General features: G+C 48.3%; 1 protein-coding gene across 2 annotated transcripts in view; it reads left to right on the top strand.

Annotated features, from left to right (window-relative positions):
• Eml6 (EMAP like 6) overlaps positions 1–25,829 on the top strand; it is a 269,547-nt gene that overhangs the window by 226,434 nt on the left and 17,284 nt on the right. The window contains exons 27-34 of one of the 2 annotated variants that reach the window (XM_041669901.1): positions 2,560–2,761; positions 2,879–3,005; positions 16,599–16,613; positions 17,910–17,918; positions 18,725–18,803; positions 21,302–21,431; positions 22,778–22,876; positions 23,823–23,996. In XM_041669901.1, the coding sequence (XP_041525835.1) occupies positions 2,560–2,761; positions 2,879–3,005; positions 16,599–16,613; positions 17,910–17,918; positions 18,725–18,803; positions 21,302–21,431; positions 22,778–22,876; positions 23,823–23,996 (835 nt within the window). The remainder of the gene's footprint in view (positions 1–2,559; positions 2,762–2,878; positions 3,006–16,598; positions 16,614–17,909; positions 17,919–18,724; positions 18,804–21,301; positions 21,432–22,777; positions 22,877–23,822; positions 23,997–25,829) is intronic. The other variant, XM_041669902.1, reaches the window with a different exon arrangement.

The raw sequence follows: 25,829 nt of genomic DNA, 5'->3' as shown, positions 1-25,829 counted from the left end.
CTCATAACTATTCAGCCGTCTTTCTCTTCACCTCACCTCACCGCCCATATATATCAAGCTGGCCTTGAATTTACTGTGTTGCTCCTGCTTCTGCCCTTCCAAATCCTGGTATTGCAGGTCTGTGACACCATATCTAAATGCCCTGCTTTTTTTTTAATCTAGTTTTTCTAGCTCAGTTCCCTTACCCAATTGCTGCATGCTGATAAGCATAGTTGCTCTGGGTCTGAGAAAATTCACTGCTAACTGAATGTGTTCTCCCTGCAAACACATCGCAGCCCTGCCTCCACGGTGAGTGTGTGTGTGTGTGTGTGTGTGTGTGTGTGTGTGTCCTCCCTGACTCCACAGTGTGTGTGTGTGTCCTGACTCCACGGTCAGTGTGTCCTGACTCCACAGTCAGTGTGTGTGTGTGTCCTGACTCCACAGTGAGTGTGTGTGTGTCCTGACTCCACAGTGTGTGTCCTGACTCCACAGTGTGTGTCCTGACTCGACAGTGTGTGTGTCCTGACTCCACAGTGTGTGTCCTGACTCCACAGTGTGTGTGTCCTGACTCCACAGTGTGTGTGTCCTGACTCCACAGTGTGTGTGTCCTGACTCCACAGTGTGTGTCCTGACTCGACAGTGTGTGTGTCCTGACTCCACAGTGTGTGTCCTGACTCCACAGTGTGTGTGTCCTGACTCCACAGTGTGTGTCCTGACTCCACAGTGTGTGTGTCCTGACTCCACAGTGTGTGTGTCCTGACTTCACGGTCAGTGTGTATGTCCTGACTCCACAGTGTGTGTGTGTGTCCTGACTCCACAGTGTGTGTGTCCTGACTTCACGGTCAGTGTGTGTGTAGAGAGGAGCTGTACAGAAGTAAGGCTGAATGAGTTTGTGAACGTGGAACACTGGTCTGACAGAGTTAATGGGTTATAAAAACAGACACCAGAACCAGGCCTGGTGGTGCTCGCCTTTAATCCAAGCACTCTGGAAGCAGAGGCAGGCAGATCTCTGAGTCCAAAACCAGCCTGGTGTACAAGAGCTAGTCCCAGGACAGCCAGGTCTACACGGAGAAAACCTGTCAAAAAAAAAAAAAACTAATGAAATAAAAAGAGACACCAAAGTCAGACGTTAATCAGCAAACATAGTGGTTTGTGTCGGTAATCGGACGTGGTGGTCCATGTCTGTAATCCCAGCAGCTGATAGGCTGCCATGGAAGCATCCTAAGTGTGAAGTCGACCTGGGCTGTATAATAAAACCCTGTTTCAGAGAGAAAGTGCATGGAGTTCTTATTCCCAACATACAACACCCAGTGTCCAAAATGCAAGCTTCATTCTTAAACTGCCTTCTTGGTTATTTCACCTGTTCTTACTAGGCATGGCCGCCCTCCAGGCCTTGTCCTGCGCCTGGCCAATACCCCTAGTGTATTCTCCTTTACACCTTCACAAGCCAGCTTTGCAAAACTGGGTATTTGGATCTTTTTAATTTTAGTTGCCTTCCCTTCTTTCTCTTTAAAGATTTATTTTTACCGTTTTTTAAATATGTACATGTACGTGAGTGGGTGTGTGTGTGCACACGAGTGCAGGTGCCCTCCAAGGCCAGTAGGGGGCATTAGATCTCGTCACGCAGAACCCTGGAGGCCTTGGAAATGCCTTCTTCTGCCTTTTGGCCTCTCTGCGAGCTTTGTTGAGGACTGGGTAGGTTCGGGGTGGCAGGGAAGGATCAGCAGACCCGGAGGCTACAGGACTGAAGCCCCTGTATCCCAGTGCACCAGCCCAAAGCCCTTGGGAAGTCTCTTCTCTGTTCTGTGCTATCGTTTTTCTTCTGGCACACCCCCAGTCGCTGGCTCCTGACCCGAGTTCCTGCGGCTTGCCGCACTGTGTACGGTATTCCCTGGGAGCCAGTGAGAGAATGGAAAAAGCACCTCTTTAGGTGGCTCCCACGGGAGCTCTTGCTGCCAGGCCGTGTCTCATGAGCCCAGAATGGAAGCTCTTCCTTGTGCCAAGGCAGGCTTCCCAGCACTTTGCAGGACACCCTTGGGGACAGCCACAGGCACACCCCGCCCTCCCTGCCTCAACACCTGCTAGTAGAGCGGTGCAGCCTGGGCCCCGCGCTCCGAAAGCTTCCAGCAATGACTGGAAAACCGGACTTTATTTATTTAGATTTGTCCATGGACAGCAGCTTGCTTTGTCTTTACAACAGTTCTTCGAGTGGTTTCTCCTCCCCAGTGTCCGTGGGAGAAACTGCTGCATTTGTTTTAGACATTACTTGAGGTCCCTTGCTTCCTTCTGTCCTTGTCCCAGTAGTGACGTAAAAGCCACCATGGGGATCTACTGGGAGTCAGGAGTTCACACTAAACACCTCTGGGCCTGATGTGTTTAATGTTAGAGAGACACAAAAACAAACTATTTCCTTAATTCCCAAATGCATTTCAAAAACACGTGTTGAAGACCTATTGTGGGCCAAGTGCGGTCTTGTGGGACCCCAGCCCTGCCGCACCGAGCATGCGCTCTCCTGATACTGGCGGAATCGCTGCCGCTGGTAACTGGAAACTAACTGCCAGCTTCTGGCTGTATCTGCAGGGACAGCACGCAAGATTCAAGAAGTATGTGGGGCACAGCGCACACGTCACCAACGTGAGGTGGCTGCACAATGACTCTGTGCTGCTCACGGTGGGAGGCGCCGACACGGCCTTGATGATCTGGACCCGGGAATTTGTAGGGACCCAAGAGAGCAAGCTGGTTGACAGTGAGGAGTCAGATACAGATGCGGAGGAAGATGGAGGTGAGCCCCAGTCAGCCATACCCCTTCCATGATGATGGCAGCTTTCTCTCTGCCCCCAACCCCCTGCACAAACGCCTGAAAACCAGCTCATACCCCATTCTCTTTCTGTTGTTTGAGGCTATGACAGTGATGTTGCTAGAGAGAAGGCCATCGACTACACCACCAAGATCTACGCCGTGAGCATCAGGGAAATGGAAGGCACCAAACCACACCAGCAGCTAAAGGAGGTGTCCATGGAAGAAAGGTATGGTGTTTGCAAGGTCTGTTTGCGTTTGTTGTGCCTGAAAACAAACCGATTTGAACTAGAGTACAGTTCTCTGCCCTTGAGTTTATGTCAAACTGAGACTTTTATTATCTGCCTAGACTCTTAAGCTATGCACAGACTTCAGTGAGGAAATTGCCCAAGCCGAGAGGCATTCACAGTTATGCAGATTGGTTATGGTGTATGGCTTGGATAAGTAAGACCCTGGACTGAGCTGGGCTTCCCTCACGTAGGGGAGGGAGCACGAGAGCCTCCAAAGGCCCCCGAGTGCATGACTAACAAGACCAGCTTGCTGGTCAGCAGGGCAGGAAGGCAGGCTTTTGAAGTGGGTCGAGGGACATTGGTGGACTAACGGAAGGGAGTCAGCTCCCAGTCCGACCAGTCTTTCTGTGACAACCCGTCACTAGATGTACTTTCTTCTGCTGTGCCCTCACTCGCCCAGCTCTGTGCAGGGGGCTAGTGCTCCTAGACCCCGTGAATGCCATGCATAGACAGGGGGTTCTAATGCTGTGTTGTGCCTTTCTGTTCTGCACTTTTAAGTACCGACAAGAATTTGCCAAACATTGTAGAATTTAAAAATTCAAAGCTCATAATTACATAATTGACTATGTTCCTAATTGGGAAGCATAAATATCAAATAAAAACTAGAATTTGAAGAGAATCTCAGGGGTCCGACCCAGGCTGACGCACATCTGGAAAGTTCTCGGTCAGCCCTTTTCCTTGAGGTAGGCCGGATGACCAGGGGTGCCTCGACACCACACTGTATGCTGAGATTCAAGGATTTGCTTTTGATGGCGCCTTCTGCCTCATGAAGCCACGTGATGAACATGTTCCCCACTTACTCTTAGGGACTGAGTGCCAATCTCTCACTCCAGTTCAGTGGGAGACTTCAGGTTAGCTTGCTGAGTGCTGTGTTATTGGTGAGACGGATGGTGAGCCCTAACTCTCTCCTTGAGTCTTTATTACACGTGACATGCTAAGCTAATTACATGGTACAGTTCAGAGAAAAGTTTTCTTTTGCTTAGAAAATGAATATTCCTGTGATGGTTTTAAAAATATAGTTTCTTTTTCTTAAAGTAACCACAAAGAGAAAATACTGCAAAAGGACTGGATTCTAAGAGCTGAATGAAGGAGCACGCCCACACACACACATGCACACACACACACACACACACACACACACACACACACACATGAATGTATGAATAGGCCAGCGCTTAACTTATCTACCCTAGAAAGGCGTTTGGTCTGAGTTAAATCTCTTTACAAATAAAGTATCCAGCCTTTCCAATTTCACATTCCATCATGAATGGACTTGGTTTGCCCATTATTCCAAGGGTGTTCAAGCTGGTTTCTATAAAACTCGGTGGTGTACATTGAAATGTAGACCCAGCACTTTAGTACTGCCTTGTAACGTCCGTCCCAACTCCCTGGCTCCACATTAGGTCAGGTGTGACCCACAAGTCATACAATCACTCCTTGTCTGTTATCTCTCTGCACAGCCCTATAAAAAGCCGTGCTGAGCCGGGCGGTGGTGGCACACACCTTTAATCCCAGCACTCGGGAGGCAGAGGCAGGTGGATCTCTGTGAGTTCGAGGCCAGCCTGGTCTACAAGAGCTAGTTCCAGGACAGGCTTCAAAGCCACAGAGAAACCCTGTCTCGAAAAACAAAAAAATAAACAAACAAACAAAAAAGCCATGCTGAGATGGGGACATGAGTTAACAGTTTTCCACTTTAAGATTAAAACATGTGGACACGCATTATTTTCTTTATTTTTCCAGATTGAAGAATTGTTATATGTTAGGGCACACTGACTTGAACCTTTATTTTTTAAAAACAAGAAAAACATATAGAATTATAAATGTAGAATTATAAGCAAGCATTTGTCAACTGTCACTTTAAAATAGAATTCGCCCTGGAATGCAGTGAGGAAAACATGTAGTAAAGAAACCATTTTAAGGTAAGTATAGGGTTCAGAGAAAGCATCAAGTCTTTTCTATAGACAGCAATTTCCTTGATAACTTAAAAGCCTTGACAGCCCCAGTTTGTAGAAGGCTTTTAGTCACAGAGACAATAGCAGCTGCAAGGCATGCTGGGAGCAGAGCGTGCCCACGCTAACCAGATCAACCCGTTAGCATGGAGAGAGAGAAATCCATATCTGAGCCAAGGATAAGCAGTCTCTCCCATCCTGGTCAGTGATTTTAGGGGACTCTGGGCCTCGGAGATTAGACTAGACAGTTCAAAGCACAAAAGAGAGGAGTATTGGGCAGAAGAAACCAGAGCAAGTGATAGAATATGGGTTAGGAGCCGGGCGATGGTGGCGCACGCCTTTAATCCCAGCACTCGGGAGGCAGAGGCAGGCGGATCCCTGTGAGTTCGAGACCAGCCTGGTCTACAGAGCTAGTTCCAGGACAGGCTCCAAAGCCACAGAGAAACCCTGTCTTGAAAAACCAAAAAAAAAAAAAAAGAATATGGGTTAGGACTGAGCCCTTGGAGCAAGGATGCGGAAAATGCATTGCAACTTGGCCTTCAGATGGAAGAGAAAGTGGACTTGGTGAACACTAGCCTCCTAGGAAATATAGGGAAGAGACAGAAGAATGAGGTGGTGCCCCTGCCTGCTGCTGCAGCAGGAACCTGACACCAAGCTTCTCCCAGGGTATGTTCAGGCCAGTGCCTCCCTGGGACTCCTTCTTGCCCTGCTGATCTCTCCTTGTTCCCGTGCTGGGTGATGCCCGGAGATACCTGGGCCAGGACACTCCAGGAAGAGTGAGAAGACAAACAGGAAGACTGCGGAGGTGTGTGCCTGGAGTGACTCCTCCCTGCAAGGACCTTCACTTGGTCTCCTCCCCGTGCTCCAGGCATCTGTGAGGCTAACCAAGCCCCCTCCCCCTTCCTCCCGAGAGGAGTGCGGCAGCTGCCACCCTGAGGAAAAACGCCCGGTGACAGCTGCATGCTCTGCGTCAATCATTTTATTCTGAAGACAGCCATGGATTGTTTCTGGTTAGATTCAGACATTTGACTTTAAAATAGCTGTGTGACTACGTCAGGCCTTCTTCTGCAGCTCCTAACATATTGTGACTTTTTCTTCTTCACAAGCCGTATGACCTTCAGTTCCAATATTTTGGGAAGTGAGAAAATTGAGGGAAAAAAAGTAATGATTGCCCTTGAGAGAGCACTGGGCTACACCTCGCGCACGTGGAATGTGTCACTGCCTTTCAGCTCTGCCCCCAGCTCCCCACATGGCTTCCCCTGGGCTCCTTCAGCCAGCCCCCACCTGGGATGAAGCCACTGACCAGCAACCATGTGGGGTGCATGTGGGGTGCATGGCCAGGAGCAGGGTGCTACCTGGGGTGATACCTGCCCAGTTGTTTCTCCCTCCAAAGTCTGCTCTGCTGGGTCAGTCAGGCACTGAAAGGCTGAGCAAACCTGCGGGTGCTGTGGATAAGGCTAGCAGGAGACGAAGGGCTGGAGGTGCGGGGCAGGGGCACAGAAAACATTCCCCTTTATTGCTTTCGCTTGCTGAAAATTGACAGCTTTGACGTGAGTTCTGGAGACTCAAACTCGGGTTCTCATGCTTGCCTAGCAAGCCCTTTCACCCACTGAGCCATCTCCTCGGCCAGCCATTTCTTTTAGTGCCTACTGTCTAACACAGGTATTTCCTAATAACCTTCTGCAAGGAGAAGACTAACAGCACATGCCGCTCCTGCAGAGGACCCAGATTTGATTTCCAGCACCCACATGACAGTCCACAACCTTCCGGAACTCCCATCCTGGGGATCTGATGCCCTCTTCAAGCCTCTGCAGGAGCCAGGCACACAGGCAGTGTACTTACATACGTGCAGGCAAAACGCCCATTTACACTAAAAGGTAGTAACTACTTAAAGCTAGACTGTTGTGTGAAGAACAGTAATAAGAGAGATTTCTATCTGTATTCACTTGGAACCTGCATCCAGACAGAAACCTACCTTCAAGGTGAAGACACGGCATGACCAAACTGGGCTATCTTTATGGCAGTGGGCACTGAGATATTCACACACTTAAGTCGGGAGTTTTCTCTGTGCACCCATGTTGGAAGGTTGCCCTGTTCTCAAGGTCCTTGTGAGTTAGCACTGAAGTTTGTAGCCATTTGAGTGACAGGACCTGGGGTTTCCATTTCACCTGTGACTAAAACAAACTCACCCCAGCTTGCTTTGTGCTCTTATCCCAGAAGCTGCGGGAGCTGTGACCACAAGTCAGAATCGCGCCTGACCTGAGGCACAGTTCTTTGCTCAGAAAGCTCTTGGGTTGCTGCCAGACTCTCTGGCCTTGTTTTCGCTGGGAAAAGGCATTTCTTCTTGTAAAAATAAGCAACATAGCAGTTTTAGTTCTTGAGTTTCATTGTCTGAGTACCGGTTTAATGTACTTTACTTATGGCTTGTGAATAACTGTAAAATGATGCTTACTTTAGTCACTAGTGTGTCAGACATGTTTAGTTTCCTTGCATTTGTTCAGTTATTTGCGTGGAGGGGGAGGATACGCTTGTGCCACCATGCAGGCCCGAGGACAGCCTGGAAGAGCCAGTTCTTTCCTTCTGTTGTGTGCGTCTTGGAAGCTGAACTCAGGTCTTCAAGGTGGACAGCTTCCCTGCTGAGGTGTCTCGTTGGCTCTGAGCTGAGATATTTGGTCTAGTTAAATTCAGCTGTTTTACGTGTGTGGGGTGGGGGGATGTATGGGGGGAGAGAGAATCAATCTCCACCTTTCTAAAAGTATTTAAAAATGACTTTTCAACTATTTTTATATTAATTACTTTTCTCCTTGATGTGACAAACACCAGATAAAGCAGCTGTCTTAGCCAGGCCCCCGAGAGGAGCAGTACTGGAAGAATGGATATATATAGTTTTGAAGGAACTTCTTGGATTAGATTACACAATACGGTCAGGGTAGACCAACAATGGTTGTCTCACACTGGAGAGACAGCCCGGGCAGTAACTCAGTCTTTGAGGCTGGGCCTCAGCACTTCCAATCTGGTGCCAAAGGCCTGGAGCACTTCTGGAGTCACTGAACTTCAGTCCCCATCGGAGGCTCAAAGAAACAGGTTCCTATCAGCCAGGGGATCAGCAGTGGCTAGGACAGAAAGGAGGAACTTTCCAGTTAGAGCAAAGGTCAATAGCATAAAGAACAAAAAATGGTTCCCTCTTCAAGGTCCTTTTTATCTGCGACACTACCAGTGAAAGCAATGAGGATGTGCCTTGAAGAGGAAGCCCCTTGCCTCTAGGCTGCATCTCAGTGGCACTGCCCTTTGTTCCAGTGACAGCCGGTGCTTGGGAAGATGCAGGAAACCGGAAAACTCTTCTCTCTCTCTCTCCCTCCCTCCCTCCCTCCCTCCCTCCTCCCCCCCCCCTCTCTTTCTCTCTCTTTCTCTCCTTTCCACGTGCATCATGGGTAATACCCACAGTAGTGCGCAGTCCCTTGCAATCCCCATACTGAGTTGATCTCCACTGTCAGGTCTCATCTTTCAGTCATCCCAGGTGGGGACCTACAGACAAGTCAGGGTCCTAAATAGCCGTTCTGTTCTCTCCCACTCCACAGGGCCCCTCTCTGGACTCTGCCATTTCTCCCTTACCCTTCCCCAGCAGCAAGAGGGGCTAACAGCTTCCATCTAGTACCCTGTTTTCATGTGGTTTAGGTACCCCTAGATTTGGGGACGCTCACCAAGTGACCCCTCTTTCCCTTTCTTCTTCGTGGGGACTGAGGAAAAGTTGTCACTTTGCAAACAGCTCTCTATTTCAAAGGCAGACCATGCTCCTTCAGTCTCGTCTGCACAGGAGGAAATGCTTGCTAGCCTAGCAGCAGTGCTGGGCCAGTGACCTGTGAGCGGTGAGAGAATTTACCAAGGGAGAAGAAGGCGGAAGTCCGATGCTCATTGGCTGCATGGTGTTACAACTGACGAGGACAAGACAGTAGACAGGGCCTCTGCTGCTAGAGGGTCAGCTTCTGTGGACAGACAATGTTTACATGGCCCCGCGCCCTGCCTGTTGAGGTCGTACTGGGTGGAATGCCTGCGTGGGGCTCATATCTGCGTGGTTAGGTGGGCATATCGTTACTCTTTGAAGAATAAGTTTCAAATGAATTATTTCTTCTTGAGACTGTCTATATAAGGCAACCTAAGTCTCTAGGAGCCAAACTCCTCACAGACTGAGCCTCCTCCCTCTCTGGAGTAGTGTCATGGCAGCCTCAAACAGACTGCAGTTAGGGCTAAGGCTAGTTCTGGTCCCTCCTCAGACGGCTGTACCCTTCTTCTAAGCCCAGCTTGCATTCATCCAAAAATAGTTTCCACAACATTGAAGTGGTAGGGCAAGAACTGACCTTATCGGGGATTATGAGAAATGAATTGTAAGTATTCTCTTATATTAATATTTTAGTTCCACAATCATCCTTAAGTCTATGGCATTTATTCCTGAGGAAACCAAAGACCCTTTACCAACCCTAAACAAAGAGCAGATTTAGAGTTCAAAAACTTGGTTTTGCATTTATTTATGTGTTTGTGTGCATTTGTATGTATGTGGGCATGCTCACCATGAGGCATGTGCTGGTTCTCTTCTTCCACAGTATGAGGACAGAGGTCTTAGCAGCAAGTGGCTTCACCCCCGGAGCTATCTCACCAGTTCTGGCTGTGAGCTTTTATAATGGCAGGGCCTTTACCTGCTGACTGACAGGCACTACCTGCAAACAACCTCAGAATTCCACTGTGGCATTAATATTTCCCAAACCTTTTCATATGCCTATCGTAGTTAGGGTTTCTGTTGCTGTGAAGAGACACCATGACCACAGCAACTCTTATAAAGGAAGACATTTCACTGTTGTGGCTTGGGGTGTCAGAGGTTTAATTCATTATTGTCTTGATGGTCCATAGTGATGTGCAGGCAGACATGGTGCTAGAGAAGGAGCTGGGAGTTCTGCATCTTGATCTGCGGGCAACAGGAAATGAACTGTATACCACACTGAGTGTAGCTTGAGCAAAGGAGACCTCAAAGCCCACCCCCACAGTGACATGCTTCTTCCAACAAGGTCACACCCACTCCAACAAAGCCACACCTCCTAATAGTGTCACTTACTTTGGGGGAAGGGGCATTTTCTTTCAGACCACCACAAGGCTTAGGGTTACATGGATATGATGTAATATTTTCTTTTAATTTTGAGTATGCCTGAGGAAAAAACAAATCAATTCAAGGAATTGTCTACTATGTATACTATAAAGAAATGTTGTAGGGATTCTGTTTGTTAGATTTTTGGCAGTGGAGGGGATCATGCATGTCTATGTATGAATGTGGCACATGAGTGCAGGTGCCCTTGGGGACTAGAGGTGCTGGACCCTCTGGAGTTATAGTGAAAGGCGGTGTGAGCTGCCAGATCTAGTAGGTGCTGGGAATCAAACCAGAGTACTCTGTAATGGCGGGACTCACAAGTAATCGCTGAGCTGTCTCTCCAGCCTGGTTTTCTTGTCTCAGCCTCAAATTGGTTGCTCCGGTGATTCCTTATTATATTAGTCTGTAACATTGAAACGTTTTAAGTTATATTGGATGCAGACTTTCCTGTGGCACTCTTGGCTTCCTGAAGGTTCGTGATCATTGAACCACCATGTAGGTAGCTGGCAGAGTACCCTGCACATAGTAGGTAACTTGTGCGGTACTTTGCACATAGTAGGTAACTGGTACAGTGCCTTGCATATGCTAAGTAGCAAGCAAAGGCTTCTTGAACAAGTAAGTGAATGATTTTGTCCTCCAAACCTCTGCAAATTCACTCATTGTCAGTGACTATTTTTACTTTCATTCTTTTAGCTCCCGTGACCTGTCTTCTCGTTGTGGGAGATAGGTGACCCATGCACAATCTGAGGACGCTCCAACCGGCTGTGGGGATGGCTTGATTAAATGATTTTTTAAATCTATATCATCTATGTATTAGGAATTGAAATGCTGGTTTGGTTTAAATGTATGTCCCCGCCGGGCGGTGGTGGCTCACGCCTTTAATCCCAGCACTTGGGAGGCAGAGGCAGGTGGATCTCTGTGAGTTCGAGACCAGCCTGGTCTACAAGAGCTAGTTCCAGGACAGGCTCCAAAACCACAGAGAAACCCTGTCTCGAAAAACCAAAAAAAAAAAAAATAAATGTATGTCCCCAAAGGCAAAGAAAACTGAAAATAAACATATTTGCTACCGCAGCCATCAGCCTGCTTTACACAGAAAGATGCCCCACCAGCCAATTTGTGATAGAACAAAGAACATGCTAGAACATGCTCGTGGCTGGCAGTGTCAAAAATATAGGAAAGTTAGACACATTGCCCTGAGCTGAAACAAATTACCATATATAGGCAATCTCAGGGGTTTTTTTTTCCCCTAACCTTTTATGCTATGTTTGGAGAAGAAAATCTCCTGAGAGAACCTGCCCCCAATTTCGAAAAAATGCTTTGCTTCTTATCAGTAGCTGTGTGGGAATTTCCAGCTTGCCAAAGGCGAGATGAGGCAGGACAAGGTTCTCCTCGGTGCTGCCGTGAGCTGTGAATGAACAGCCTCCTGCTCCACAGGCCTCACAAAGGCCCTTTTGTCCTGTGTGGTCAGTGGCTGCTCTCAGAGCTGGTACTGCTTGTATTGTTGCTAAGAACTGACAATCTTTCCAAGCATGCGCTTCAGAACAGGCCATGTGAGACCCCTGAACACTGCTAAATCCTCGCTTGAGGCCCAGTCCAGTAAGCAGGGAGCACGGAGAGCTGGCCTTGCCCACTGGGAGGGAGGATCCTTTAATCCAGCATCCCATGCTGCTGGCGAAGAGGGAGTATTCAAGAGCTTGCTAGTGTGGAGTCCTGTGGTTGTTTGTTTTACAGGAGAGCTAAGCCGACCCTCCTGGTGGGAGAGTGACTCCATCAATCAGAGCAGGCCCTGATTCCCAGACACTTTCCCTGTGGCCTCAGTTTCTCCTTCCTCACTCCACCCCAGAACCTGTGAACAATCTGCCCCTGTAACTACCCTGAGCAAGTAGAATGTAGCAAGATTCTTGTCTCTTATGAAGGCGGGTGGAACAAACTAAAATTAAAATATCTAATAAGCGCTGAAATGCTAGAATCAGTCATCTCCAAGGCCTATGTTTAGGTAGATTATCACCAAAACACTGAATAAGTTGCCTTTTAAGTGAATGCAATGCTATTTTCATAAATGGTTTTCTTTCTGCAAACCCCTGGGCTTTTTATATTGTCCTGAAGCAAAGCTGTTATTTCTATATATAACTGATAATTTATAAAATTAAAACTGTCACACATTATAGAGCAGCCAGTCTTTTCCAGAGTGGCAAGGCATAAAAACCCAGAGGTAAAGTGCTATGTGGTTTTAATGATCAGTATGCCAAGGAAACCCTCCCGTGTGCTTATTTTAAAAAAAACTTACTCTTGGGATTGAAAATGAAAGCATTAAAACTAAGCAAGGACTCCTCTTTCAAAGGCGGCAGGTTTCCAAAGCTGTGACAGGATTGGGTTTGAGTCTTTCTGTGGTCTCAGAATATCTCAGAGACTCCATTTGAAGAGACTGAGTGACATCAGGGACAGTTCCTCTCTCCTGTGCTATATGGTCAGAATGTGGTGGCTGAGGAGATATTTGCCAGCATGAGCGGGCCGTGCAGTGTGGGAGCGTGATGCCCCACAGATGGATTTACAGCTCGCAGATCTGCTCTGTCCCAACTGCTCCTTCTAAGTTTGTGCCAAACTCTGTCATCTACACAGACCCATTTTCCGGCTCCAGCCCACCTCCACACCTCTGCTCCTGACATCTACCTGCGTCTAAGGAGTTTGGCTGATGGTCACTCAGTTAACTGCATTGCTACCATGCCATGGTGACATCTACAACCTACAACGTTCTCCCTTTGTAGCTCCACCGACTCCCTTCCCTAAATGCCTGGTCAGCACCAATATAGCTGACCTTCCATGCATGTCCAGTGCTTAGCCGCTCTTCTCTCTCTCTTTCTCCTTCTCCCTCTTCTCTCTTGCTCTGCTGTGCCGCTGACAACACAGAGGCCCTGTGTATAGCTGTCTTGACTGCCCTTTCTGTCTCCTCTGTTCTGCTTCCCTTCCTCCAGACCTAAACCACTCGCCTCCTTCTTTCTCTTCCCAGAGAATGTGAGTCCCTCTTCCTGTTCAGACTGGACCTTCATATGGAGCTTACTCTGAATCCCTATCCATCCACGGTCCTTATTCTTCTCCCTTTGTCTCCAACACCATCCCCTGTAGTTAGAACCATATTTTGAGCCAACAAGGATGTCTCAGCCTTTTCTGCCCGCATCCAACTTCCTCCTGAGGAAGACAGAGCCATTGGTCCTACAGCTTTTTCTCCCTCTCCTCCATCTTCCATTTTCATACAGGTTTCACCCAGTCATTCTTTTACCCTGTCCCTTCTCATCTGTCTTCTACATGGTGAGGACACCCTTCCCAGGTCCCCAGAGCTCCACTTCTAGCTTTGTTCTGTTTAAAAGAAGGGTGACAGAAATGTGTGATCCACATTCAATTGATTTTCATACATGTGATTTCTCTAGAATCCACACTAAAAAGGTTCTGAGACGGTGACATTACTTTTAATATATATTATTTAGCCCACTTATGAAAAACATCTCAAACTATAGTCAATGTCAATAAGTTTACATTCTTTTTAAATTATTTTACATCTGAGCTTGGTAATATGCATCTGTAATCTCTGCATTTGGGCTACAGAGGCAGGAGAATTTAAGACTCAAGACTAGCCGTGGCTATTTAAACAGAAAAAAAAAGACCCAGTTTTACTAGGTCCTGAAGTCTTGCTGTGTGTTTTACCATACAGCACATCTTAATCTGGAGCAGCCACGGTTCAAACGCTCAGCAGCCACATGGCGCGGTAGCCACTGCAATAACAGACAGTCCGATTTTAGGCGAGTTCTCTCCCTCTCACCATCCCCTCCCATTCCTCAGCCTCCGTTTGTCTTCACTCAGCTTTGACTGCCTTGTCTCTGCCCTTCATCTTCTCCCTGGTTAATCTCGTGGGTCTCGTCCCACAGACAGTCTGGGATTCCCAGGGCCACAGCTCTGACTCCTGTTGCAATTAGTGTACGCTTCTTACAGCGGTCCCGTGCTCGACTTGCCAGTTCTGAAGTCAGGATTCCCTCACAACCGTCCCTTCCACAGGCGGTACCGGCACAGGCTGACTCCTGCTCCGGTCCAGAAAGCCAGCGGGCTCCAGAGCTCATGGAGTCTGCTGTGCGGTTCCTTCAGCTCCAATAGTTTCCTTCCCGTCCCTGCTCCAGGCAGGGACCTTCATCCCTCGCCTCAGTACAGACGCCGCTCAACAATCAGCACAGAACTGCTGGGTCAGTGCTCAGCTAGTACCTGGGCCTCTTGGCTGTCTTTTTGGCCTGCAGCCCTTCATCTGAACCCATGGCCCTCTGGAGAGCAGGCACGTTGTCTTGGGCTTCGGGCAAAAGCATTTCAGGATGTCAGGTCTTTTCAAAACATCCTGTGGTTCACCACTGAGCAACCCTGCAGACCAGCGGTTCTCAACCTGTGGGTCACGACCCCTTTGGGGATTAAATAATTATAGGAATTACAGATCAGATAGCCTGCGTATCAGATATTTACATTATGATTTATAACAATAGCAAAATTACAGTTAGGAAGTAGAAACAAAGATAATTTTGGGATTGAGGTCTCGCTGTATGAAGAACTGTATTAAAGTGTCCCAGCATAAGAAGGTTGAGAACCACTGCCCTAGATAATTCTGGAAGTCATAGGAATAGGCCTAATAGAATGTTTTAACAGCATATAGTTCCCACAGCTTTGGATACTTTCTCTAAACCCGAGTCAATCTTAAAACATTGAGATCTAGGGCTGGAGAGATGGCTCAGAGGTTAAGAGCATTGCCTGCTCTTCCAAAGGTCCTGAGTTCAATTCCCAGCAACCACATGGTGGCTCACAACCATCTGTAATGAGGTCTGGTGCCCTCTTCTGCCCTGCAGGCATACACACAGACAGAACATTGTATACAAAATAAATAAATAAATAAATAACATTGAGATCTATACATTCTAAACATTGAGATTTATCATCTATCTATCCATCTATCTATTGCCTTTCTTCCCTCCTCTACCCCTCCCCCTTTCTGAAATGAGCCTCCTTCCCCACACATTTATAAATGCTGTCTTGTGCCTAGGGTTCATTGAATCCCAGAATCCTATTCATGGAGTGATCTTGTAGGAGATCAGTTATAAAATGGACTTTAGGTCCAAGTGATGAAAGTGGCTGGACTTCCCAAGATGTTTGCAAAATTCTTAGAGCATTTTATGGCCCGTTTTGGAATCCAAACCAATTTACATTTCCTTTAAGAACACTTTTAACATTGAACATTGTCTAGCTTTTTAAAAAAAAAAAAAAAAGCATGCTGGGCAGTGTGGCACACACAGTTTTAGTCCTAGCAGGGCAGGTCAGTCTCTGAGTTCTAGGCTAGCCTGGTCTACAGAGTGTGTTCCACACTAGCCAGGCTACAGAAGCAATTAAAAAAAAAAAACAAAACAAAAAAACCTGAAAACCCTTTCACGCTGTAGCAAGGGGAAGCTGAGCTTCCTACCCCACAGGCCTCCTCCTTCTTTAGCCTTCCTTTCCATTCAGTTCCTACAGTGGCTCACTGGGGCTGCAAGAGTTTCCCTTCAGGTCACTGTGTGTTCTGCTCCTTCTCCATTTCTCTGCCCAACACCAGTTTGTTGTTGTTGTTGTTTGGGGCGGGTAGGGAAGCAATGAAATAGAAAAGAACATTCAGCCATGTTGGCCTCCCTTGAGGGTCTTCCTGGGGTAAGAATATGCGTCAGGATTAACTCTCCACAAATCCACTGGGTCTAAGCTTTTCCTTCCGCATCCAGGCTGCTGGCACAGACTTGGCACTGCCTGCGCTGACCATCCTGCAGTCCTTCCCTGCCCACAGATTGTGCCGCAATATAAGATACATCTTCAGCAGCCTGTTTCCCTCCCCAGTAGTGGGCCCAAGAATAAGGCCGCATTGCCCAACAGGTCATACCCAGCTTCTTCTCTGTCTCCTGCCAGCCCTTCCTCTCAGGGTTATCCTGCTTTCTTGCGGGAATCCTTCCCTCAGCATCTTTCCTGGGATGGAAGTTCCCGTTCTGAGTCATCTCAAAGCCTTCCTCCTGCCCGCATTACCCCCTCATCCCTCCACATCCTGGCCGTCCCTGTCACCTATGCAGTTTTCTTCAATCTGTTGGGTCCTTTACCCCAGGAGCACTCACTGGCCTGGCTTTCCCAGCCTGAGCCAAAAGGAACAACCAACTATAAGAAGCGTATTGAACCAAAAGTCGGTGAATGCTCTCGTGTCCTCAGCAGAGTTTCTCAGAGTGGCATTTCCAGTGGGATCTAGATCTGGAAGGATTTAGAAGTCCTGGAAAAAACCTCTAACCTGCCTGCCAGCGCTCAGCTGTACATGGTTTTTGGCGGCTCCTCCCTCATCTGATATTTCGAACACTGTTTATAGATGCTTGCAAAGAGGCTTTAATGCTGTGTTGTGTTTTAACTTGCTTTCCTTTGGAGGCAGGGAATTGTCAAGTAAGTATCCACAGCACTCCGGACGAGCTCGGGTGTTCCATGGACACCTAGTGCTCAGTGTCCTTAGAGTCCCGAGCGGGAGGGCTCGGTGCTGAAAGCAGCTGTATCTGCCCCACGCAGGCCTCGTCCCACTGCTCCTCCTGTTCTCTGTTGTGAACCAACGCGGCTAGAGGCTGTGCTTGTGAACTAAGAGAGGCACACTCTGAGACTGCTTTACCCCTGGAGCTTCCAGGGGCTTGTTTCTGTTTTTGTTTTTAGCTGAAAACAAGGATGACAAAAAAGCATCGGATTGCCTTTCTGTGTATACATACAACCTCGTGTATATATACACAGTGTTTGCGCTTGTATTGCATACTCTATCCTGTATAATATGCTGTGTATTATACAACCTGTGTGTACCCTGGAGCCAAGCCCTGTCTTGAACCGGAAGTTATAAGCCACGTTCTAGCACACTCTTGCTCCCATTGCAGCCCCCTGGCTTGCTTTGGTCACACACTTAAACATTCTTAGGCAAAGGAAGAAGCCCCCGGACCTTGTCTGGAAGCTGACTAAAACAGAGGGAAGAGCAGATGCCCCGGGAGGTGACAATGAGTGTGCAGGAAGTGTCTGCTGTGGGAGCTGGCGTGCCCCACCTCGAGATTCTGCTCAGTTCCATGGAAATAGTGTCAGCTGGGGGGTGTCATTTGCAGAGATGCCCTCCCCCCATCTTAATGTCATTTGGTCCAATTATCACTTATGATTGATTATGTAACATGCTTTGATGGAGGAATCTCTGAGAAAATAAAGGTACCTTGTTTCCCCTGCACAAAATCCATTAGCTGTTCGAGTCAGCAAGCTGACCTACTGAAAAACCTGAGAGCTATTAGGCTAAATTATGAGTCCAAATTAATTTGGGAACAAAGCAATCCATTGTGCACAACTCTCCAAGACATTCAAGAGGACGCTGTTGTTTTTCTGACAACGTGTCTCCTTCCAGCACACTGACAACAAGCAGAGTCCCCAGGCATGAAGCCAGGAGCATGCAGGCAGCACTAACAGGGCCTCCCTTTCTCTCCCCACTCTGTAGGCGCTTAGTGCCCTTTGCCCAGAGATGCCAGGGTCTGAGTTTCTGAGCGTGGAGCCTGGTGCACTCTTTCCCGTCTGTTTTAGTTCTTGGTTGGCATGCTGGGGAAGCATGGTTTGTGCCACACGGGAATGTCTGTCCCCTCAGGAAATGCTTGTGCATGAGTGAGGTGCTTGCTGACTCTGTTCTGACCTGTACTAAGTTCTTACTCTGCTTTGTTTTCTGCTTCCAAGGGGATCAAGGTAATTCTTTCTCTTTGTGTTTCCTTAGAGCTCTGGCTGGGAGTGTGGGACTCAGGGCAGAACGAACCACCCCCCCATCCCCTACTTTCCCTAAGACTGCAGAAGTCTGACTGAAAGGAACCCAATATCGCCGGCAGGGGTCCTTCAGGGTTTCCTCCAAGTAAAATCTCTTAGCTAAATTTGGGAGTACCACTCCCTAAAACTAAGAAAGGAGAAGCAAACATTGGTGTAGTGATGGCAGCTTGACGTGGACTCTAACCCTGAGTTTGGGGGCAGAGTGGGAGGCAGGAGTTCTTTCTTCCTCTTGCCCTTGTCTATGGCCAGACCAGCTGGGTACTTTTCACGCAGCCTTGGGATCTGTTCCAAACCTTGGCTTCTCAGTCTTAAGGCACAGCAAGCCAGGCTCTTGTCCACCTGATTCTGAGGAACACTGACAATTCTTGTTTGAGAAACGGCCAGTGAAGTCAGGGAACATGGCCTTTTCTTTCTCACGCATTTGCTCACCCTCAGTTTCTAGCCAGGGCTTCTCCTCGGATCCCAGGATGTTGTTGGGTATGGGGGAAGCGGGATCGATGCTATGCAGGTGCTGTAGTGTAGAGAAACCCAACTCTGCCCTGTGAGCCCAACCCACACCTGAGGCAGGTCAGATTCCTAGTGGGATGAGGGGGAGAGCCACACAGAGCAGCCCCAGGTGGCATGTCCTTGGAGGGGGAGCGGAGTGAGGACCTCCCCTGGCCCTGGCTCCAGCGAGCTGCTGGACTCGCAGCTCCTATTCAACCCTGTGCTTCCTCTGACTTCTGTTTCAGACCACCCGTAAGCCGGGCAGCTCCCCAGCCTGAGAAGCTCCAGAAGAACAACATCACCAAAAAGAAAAAGCTGGTTGAGGTGAGGAGGTCTCACGATCATGCCCTTATCTAATTACTGATGCTCTGACCCTGCCAGGTGGCCATCTTCATTGGCCCCAGCTGGAGACCCCATCAGATGGACTCAAATGGGTCTGTCGGCCCCCTCGTGTCCCCTGCCCCATTTCTGGCACCAACATTGCATCTACCAGGTCCCACTCCTTCTCCCTCAGCCCTATCACCAAGCCTTACCAATCATCACGAACTCTAAAATGCATCGTGTTCCTTCAATGTGGCCCTGCTGCCCTATACACTCCACCACCCGAGGTTAAAGCCCTCTTTTTAGGGACAAGAAGGAAGTTGGTGGCACATAGGTCTTTACCATCTCTCACCTCACTTTCTCAGCTAGTTCTCACACTTGAGTTGGGGAATGTGACTTTCATTTGCAAATGAGAGCTCTCTGGTTTAGGGGTGAGAAGGGCCCATTCCCAAGGTCGCCAGTCCAGTGCCGGGCCCACTCCCGTGAGTCTGTGTTTTCACAGACTCACCACCCCAGGGGTCTCTCCTCAAACCCCAGATCTTTCATGCCTTAGGCTAGCTTTCCTACCCAAAATATTCCCACATTGCCAGTGAGAGTCATGTTTATAGTTTGAAAAACCTCAACCAGAGAGACCTTCCTAGCTCGTGAGCTACGATTCCTGTGTAACTCAAATCTCCAACCTTAACCTCATCACCGAATGCTCTCAAATGGTCTTGGGCTTCGAGATCCTGTGGTTCAGTTCTTCATTTACCCACACTAGTTCTTCCAAGCCTTTCTCTGGGATCAGATATCTGTGGAGGACCTTCATTTACAATGTCCCTCCTCCCGACCCCTCCTCCCCATGTTCCACAGACCCCAGCACACAGCCCTTGCCTTTCTCACATGTCTGTCTGCCTCTGCTGTTAGATTCTAAACCCACACTGGTGCCAGAGGGGGTTTTTGTTTGTTTGTTTTCTGGAAAGGAACTTTTTTTGAGGTATTTATTTTGGAAGATAGCTCAGGTCAGGAAATTCAGCTCAGTTTCAGGAAAGACAGGTCCAGCAGTAGAAGGGTCATCATAAGCCAGATGGTGACAGTCTTCTGTCAAGCAGGGGCTCATGGGGCCTGAAGTGTTTTTCTCTAAAAACTTCTTACACACAGCAAGAATTCTTACCCCCTGAGTTAGCAGATCCTCAGGTGGTTAAACTACTGAGCCTACCAATGTCTATTCTAAATTTCCAGGAGACTGTCTGATTGCCCATACTTGGGTCAATTGATCATTCAAGGCAAAGTCCCATGTTGGGGGATATTTGATCACTGTAAACCCCGAGTTTGCATTTACATTAATTAAATAAAATTAACCTCGGGCCAGGAGGCTGTATTAGCAATTAGTTGACAGGAAGTAATCATAGAGCATCAGAGGGCATCTGGAAGAGATAAAGGAAGACACAGGAAGTAGTAGGGCGGGGTTTGGAGTGGCGTGACTTTTTCTGTTTTGGCAGAGAGAAGAACACACTTTTTGAGGGATGCCAGTGAGGAAAGAAGGTAGCTAGGTGATGCTTACCTCCTCTGAGCTAGCAGATCGTCACCTCAGCCTTGTCTCAGGTTTTATTTATAAATACAATGATAGAGATTTAATTAAAGCTCCCTTTAGCGGCGGCAGCAGAGCCAGTGACTGTGGGAACAGAATTCCTGCCAGGCTGCAACCCAAGTGGCCAGACCGTTGCCAGAGAAGCAGGACTAGTAACTGCGGAGTCGCAATTGCTGACTGAAATAGAGAAAGGCACAACCACTGTGCCGAAGTTAAAACAACAGTCCCATATTCAGTACATTCCTGGGGAACGCTTTGGGAGAATCAGGGATGAGCGAGATTCATTTAGTTGGAAGAAGGGCTTCCAAGGTGAGGGGTATGTTAGAAAACAAGTTGTAAGACTAGGAAAACTTACCCACATACTATAAACCTTATATCCCATGAGCTAACCCAGGGCCAGGCACGGAGGAGCCCAGTATAAGTGTATTGAATGGAATCAAGAATTGATCCGAATCAGCCACTGCTCTGGGTCACAGAGGACAAGACAAAAGATAAAATATGGATCCAGAGTAGTGTCTGGCTGCTTGGGAAAATGGAAATGCATGGTGGTTTCACGGGACAAGTTATAACCAACACGTCGGGCGTGGCCTCAACTCGCCTAGCAGCCTTGCCAGTCACGGCTGCCTGAGAGACCTTTTCGTGGCAGCCCCTGAGCCACTTCTCAGCTGAGCTGAGGAGAGAATGTCTGCCAGTGCATAGATGTGACACTCATGGGTGACCACTGGAGGCCATCCTTAGGGAAGTCACTGTCACCTAACGCTTCAGGGAGCTAAATAAAGGGCTGTGTCCCGTCCTCAGCTAGTCCAGAGCCTCAGTGAGTAGCGTCTGTCACATAGTGTTCCTGTGACATGGGTGGCTATTTATGCAATGTGCAGTGTGGCATCGTTCCTTGCTGTTGGCCTCTGAGGGTGGACTGTGTGTGTGCATGCAGGAGCTGGCTCTGGACCACGTGTTTGGCTACAGGGGATTTGACTGCCGGAACAACCTGCATTACCTTAACGATGGTGCCGACATCATTTTCCACACGGCCGCTGCTGGCATTGTACAGAACCTCTCCACAGGTAGCTTTGGGAGATGCGGCCGCACCCACCCGCCTGCATCTTTTCCCACTCTCTCGATGCCCCAAAGCTTCTTCCCTTCGAGCCTTTCTACCCTCTTCCAGGCTGGTGTCACCCAGTCCTCAAAGTGCTCCCTCAGCTCTTGAGGCCAGGCCTCCTGCCTCTCTGGTCGCAGCCTGGTTTGACCACGGCGTAGACACTGGAGGGGAGCCACCTGCTTCTAGCAGTTCCTCTGTGATGAGAGGAAAGAAAGGCTAAGGAAAGAGGGGTGTGGAAACAGAGAGAAGAAGAATAGGCAGAGAGGGAAATTAAGAGCAAAGCAAAGGGCTTCCGGTTCTCAAACACACGATGGTTGTCCTGTATCCAGACGGCCAGAATCAGAAGTGTGTGCCACAGGCCCGCTTGTTTTGACTCAAGCATTGTTCACAAAGAGTGTGTTATTAACAAAGACACTCGGTGTCTCTAGCCATGAGTCCAGTTAAGAAATAAAAGCTTTAAAAGGAAACATCATATATATATATATATATATATATATATATATATATATATATATATCCCAGCACTCAAGAGGCAGAGGCAGGCAGATCTCTGTGAGTTTGAGGCCAGCCTGGTCTACAGATTGAATTCCAGGGCAGCCAGGACTGTTACACAAGTAAACCCTGTCTTGGGGGGCAGGGGGACGGAAAACCACGACATAACATTTCAAACAGAAAATGTGTAACAGACCCGAATCCACATCTCCACTGCCAGATCAGATGTATCCTCACTGTAACTCATTGTGTAGTTATGTGGAGATTTGGAGAGTACAATCACGGGGTTATCTTGATCTTTCTCCCTTTTGGGAAAGAAGGCTTTGAGACTTCTCATGTTTTCTCAGTGTTTTAGGCACATGCTGGCATTTTAAGAACACTGAGCTGTATCCCATGTTTATTAATGCTGCCGCTCCCCAGTCTGTTCTTGGGCTTTTGGGTGGCTTTTAAAAGGCCCTTTGGGAAGTACTTCCTTCCGCTTCCTGGGAAATCTGTTGACCTGCGCCAGCCAAGCTCAGAGGTGGGCACTGAGAAAATATCCATCTTGTGCAAGCGGAGGAGGGAACTTGAACTTCATCATTGTAGTCTCTGAAAGCATTGTGTTTGATCTGTGTGCTGGCCCCACACAGGCAGTGGGAAAGGCTAAGGTAGATTATGGTTATATTAGGAATGGGTAGGACTACTCTGAAAATGAGAGTTTGGGTTTTCTAAAAACCTAATCTTTTATAAGGCATGTCCAGATTCCCCATTCAGCTCTGTGACAGCCGTGACCCGCCGTGAGATCCCACTACTCACCTTCCACAAATTTCTCTCTCCTAGGCAGCCAGAGCTTCTACCTGGAGCACACGGATGACATCCTCTGCCTCACAGTGAACCAGCACCCAAAATACAGAAATGTAGTGGCTACCAGCCAGATAGGTAAGGCTCCTCACTGGGACTGGCTCTCACGGCTGTACAGGGCGCTGGCCTATAGACCCAGCACTCTCTGGAGAGGGGGTGACTTAGACCCTTTCTTCCTGATGTCTCAGGTGTTTTGCTGTTGTTTTGGGTTTTTTTTTTTTTGAATCTTAAATATATCTGTGCAACTTGAGTTGATACATGTAGTGACTGGTGATTCTGAGGGACCATAAACATCAGACCACAGCCGACGGTTAAATAAGTAGATGGTCCTCTTTCCTGTGGACTGGACCCCAGGTGTAAGCGAAGCCCATGTCTTGAAGCCGATGAGTGCTTGGCGAGCGTGCAGTGCAGCTTGCGGACCTGGCTCTTCCATTCCCCGAGAAACCGCCAGCCACACATGTGAACTGCACACTCGTGAACAGTCACCTGCATACTTTTTTACTTTGTCAAAGAACTGTCAAAGGCAGTTCTTACGAAAGTCTCTCGCTTGTTTTCATCAAAGCCGCGTTCATTTTAAAGCTTCGTTTGGAGCCTGCTTTACTGGGGTTGTTAGGAACGTGACTTACCGCTCTTGTTTCTCCCGACTTCCTCATTGCCACTGCCCACTGTTGCAAGTGACACCATGGACAACACAGGTATGGCTGTCCTGGCTGTGAACAGCTCAGATCCACACAGCAAGGTCATGTCGGTGTAACATTTGCTGGTTGTATCTGCCTGTGCTGCAGATACAAATCTATCCTCACCAGTTCCCTCGGAATAAAATCCTCTACAAGTGTGTCAGACATCAATGTCCATATGCTCTGTCTTTAGTAGCAAGTTTCTTAATGTCTTTCTTTGGCCAGGTCAGACTAGATGTCTCTAATGTCCAGTAGCTGTGACACCCCAAGCACTTGTCTGAGGAAGAGCCCTTAGTGGGACACCGACAGTGAGGCGCCACCATCTCTGCTATCTCTCCCACACTCAGGGACAACGCCTTCAATTCACATCTGGGATGCCATGACCAAACACACCCTTTCCATGCTGCGGTGCTTCCACTCCAAGGGGGTGAATTACGTCAACTTCAGTGCAACTGGGAAGCTCCTGGTGTCTGTGGGCGTGGATCCAGAGCATACCATCACCGTCTGGCGATGGCAGGAAGGTAACAAGCTGGGTTTCTTCTCCCCTCTACAGGGTTCCCCTGTGGAGTGAGCTGGGATAGAAGCCCAGGCTGCTTCCAAGCAAGCCACTCCCAACTCTCAGTCTATTCCCTGTACCATGGCCAGCTGGAGGCTGCTCAAGAGCCATGGTGGCTAGGGAAAGACCCATGGGTATGTTGGGAAAATACCAACACTGGCCACAGAGACAGTACTGTCCCCTCTTTGTCTTCAGCACCTCAAGGTTCCTTTTGGTGCCCTCTGGATTCTGCTCCAACTGTTTAACATTGGCCACCTTGCTAAATTTCAGTTGGCCAAGTATTTTTATGCTTTAACACTTGTGAAATGAGGGTTCACCATAATCACTGCGTAGGGCAACACTGTGTCACAGCCCTTTCACAGGGCTCACCGAAGACCATCGGAAAACACAAATATTTACATTATGATTCACAACAGTAACATATTAATTATAAAGTAGCAATGAACATAATTTGATGGTGGGGGGGTCACCACAGCACGAGGAACTGTTTCAAAGGGTTGCAGCGCTAGGAAGGCTGAGAACCAGAACCACTGGTTATTAAACTATTAAGTATAATTATAAATTTTTTTCTTATCTACCCTCAACACATGCACACACACACATGCATGCATGCACACCAGCTGCTACTAAATTTGTAATTGTCTTACAATTAAAAATATTCAATTTTCCGAGTATGTGCTCAGGTCGGTCTTGGCAAAAGCAGATCCAATTAGTAAGGGCATTAATGAGGTCTATCTGCAGCTGGTATCTGGGACACACGGAACAGACAAGCAGAGAGGTGGCACTTCTCCAATCAAGGACCCTAGAGTCCCATTCTCTCCTCATCTTCTCATGGATGGGGTGCGAAGGGCTTTAAAGAGGTGTATACGTTCTGAGAAAAGGTCCCATTTTTTCTGAGTTCAAGCTAAGAGAGGCCGATGTTTCAGAGTTTCCTTACACCGCACTGGGAGCCAGCTAGACCCACGGTATTTCCAGGAAACCACACTGTCATCTTGTTTACAGTTCACTGTGTCCAAGTGTCCCTATAACCCATCTCTCTGGGAGGCAATCAGTTGCTTAGGATCCCAGGTGGTGAACCAGCAAGATGGAACAGATGAGAAACAGAGCATCGTACCACGGCCTCGAAGCATCCCAGAGTTGGAAGGGCTAGGGACATCGTCTAGCCATCCAGGTCCACCCCACAGAAGTCCTCCAGCACTTTCCTGCAGCTTCCTTCAGGACACAGCTCCTGCTGCTTCCTGAGAAGCCTGTCACTGTTAGCTCTTTTCAGAGTCCTCCCTTTATGGGGCAGAGTTGTGTTCCAGATACCCTTTTCCTCAGGCTATTGACCCTGTCGCAGGTCCAGAGAGAAGAGTGAGCTCATGGCCCCACCCAGTCTCCTGTCTTCAAGCTCGTGCTCCCCGACTTATCCCTCCAGGCAGAGCCTGCTCATCTGGGGCTCTTCTGAGTCCGCAAGGCAGCAAGGAGCAGAAGAGTCACCCCTTTCCCAGCTCCCAAGAGTCTCCTCTTTAAGCAGCTCCCCAGAGGAGGGAAGGGTGGCGTGTCCTCTCCTTGTGTTATTGGAATCAGTCTGTCAGAGGCTTTGGAGCAGACGCCCTCTTCATAGTTGACTGTACACCACTTCTCTTCCTTTCTCTAGTGTGTAGCTGTCTGTGTTATTACTAAAGAGCACATTGTGCATTCCTGTCTTGTTAGGGGTCATTCTGGAGAGCATGTGTATGAATAATAAGATGGGATTTCAAGTGAACTTACTACATAGAATGCATGTTTCAGATCTTTTTCATGTCTACGTAACTTG

Source organism: Microtus oregoni, unplaced genomic scaffold (genome assembly GCF_018167655.1).
Source record: "Microtus oregoni isolate MIOR12 unplaced genomic scaffold, Mior012 000019F_ref0000042, whole genome shotgun sequence".
NCBI classification, from domain to species: Eukaryota; Metazoa; Chordata; class Mammalia; order Rodentia; family Cricetidae; genus Microtus; species Microtus oregoni.
The sequence above is the reverse complement of the archived record's forward strand: the minus strand, read 5'-3'. Positions and strand labels throughout refer to the sequence as shown.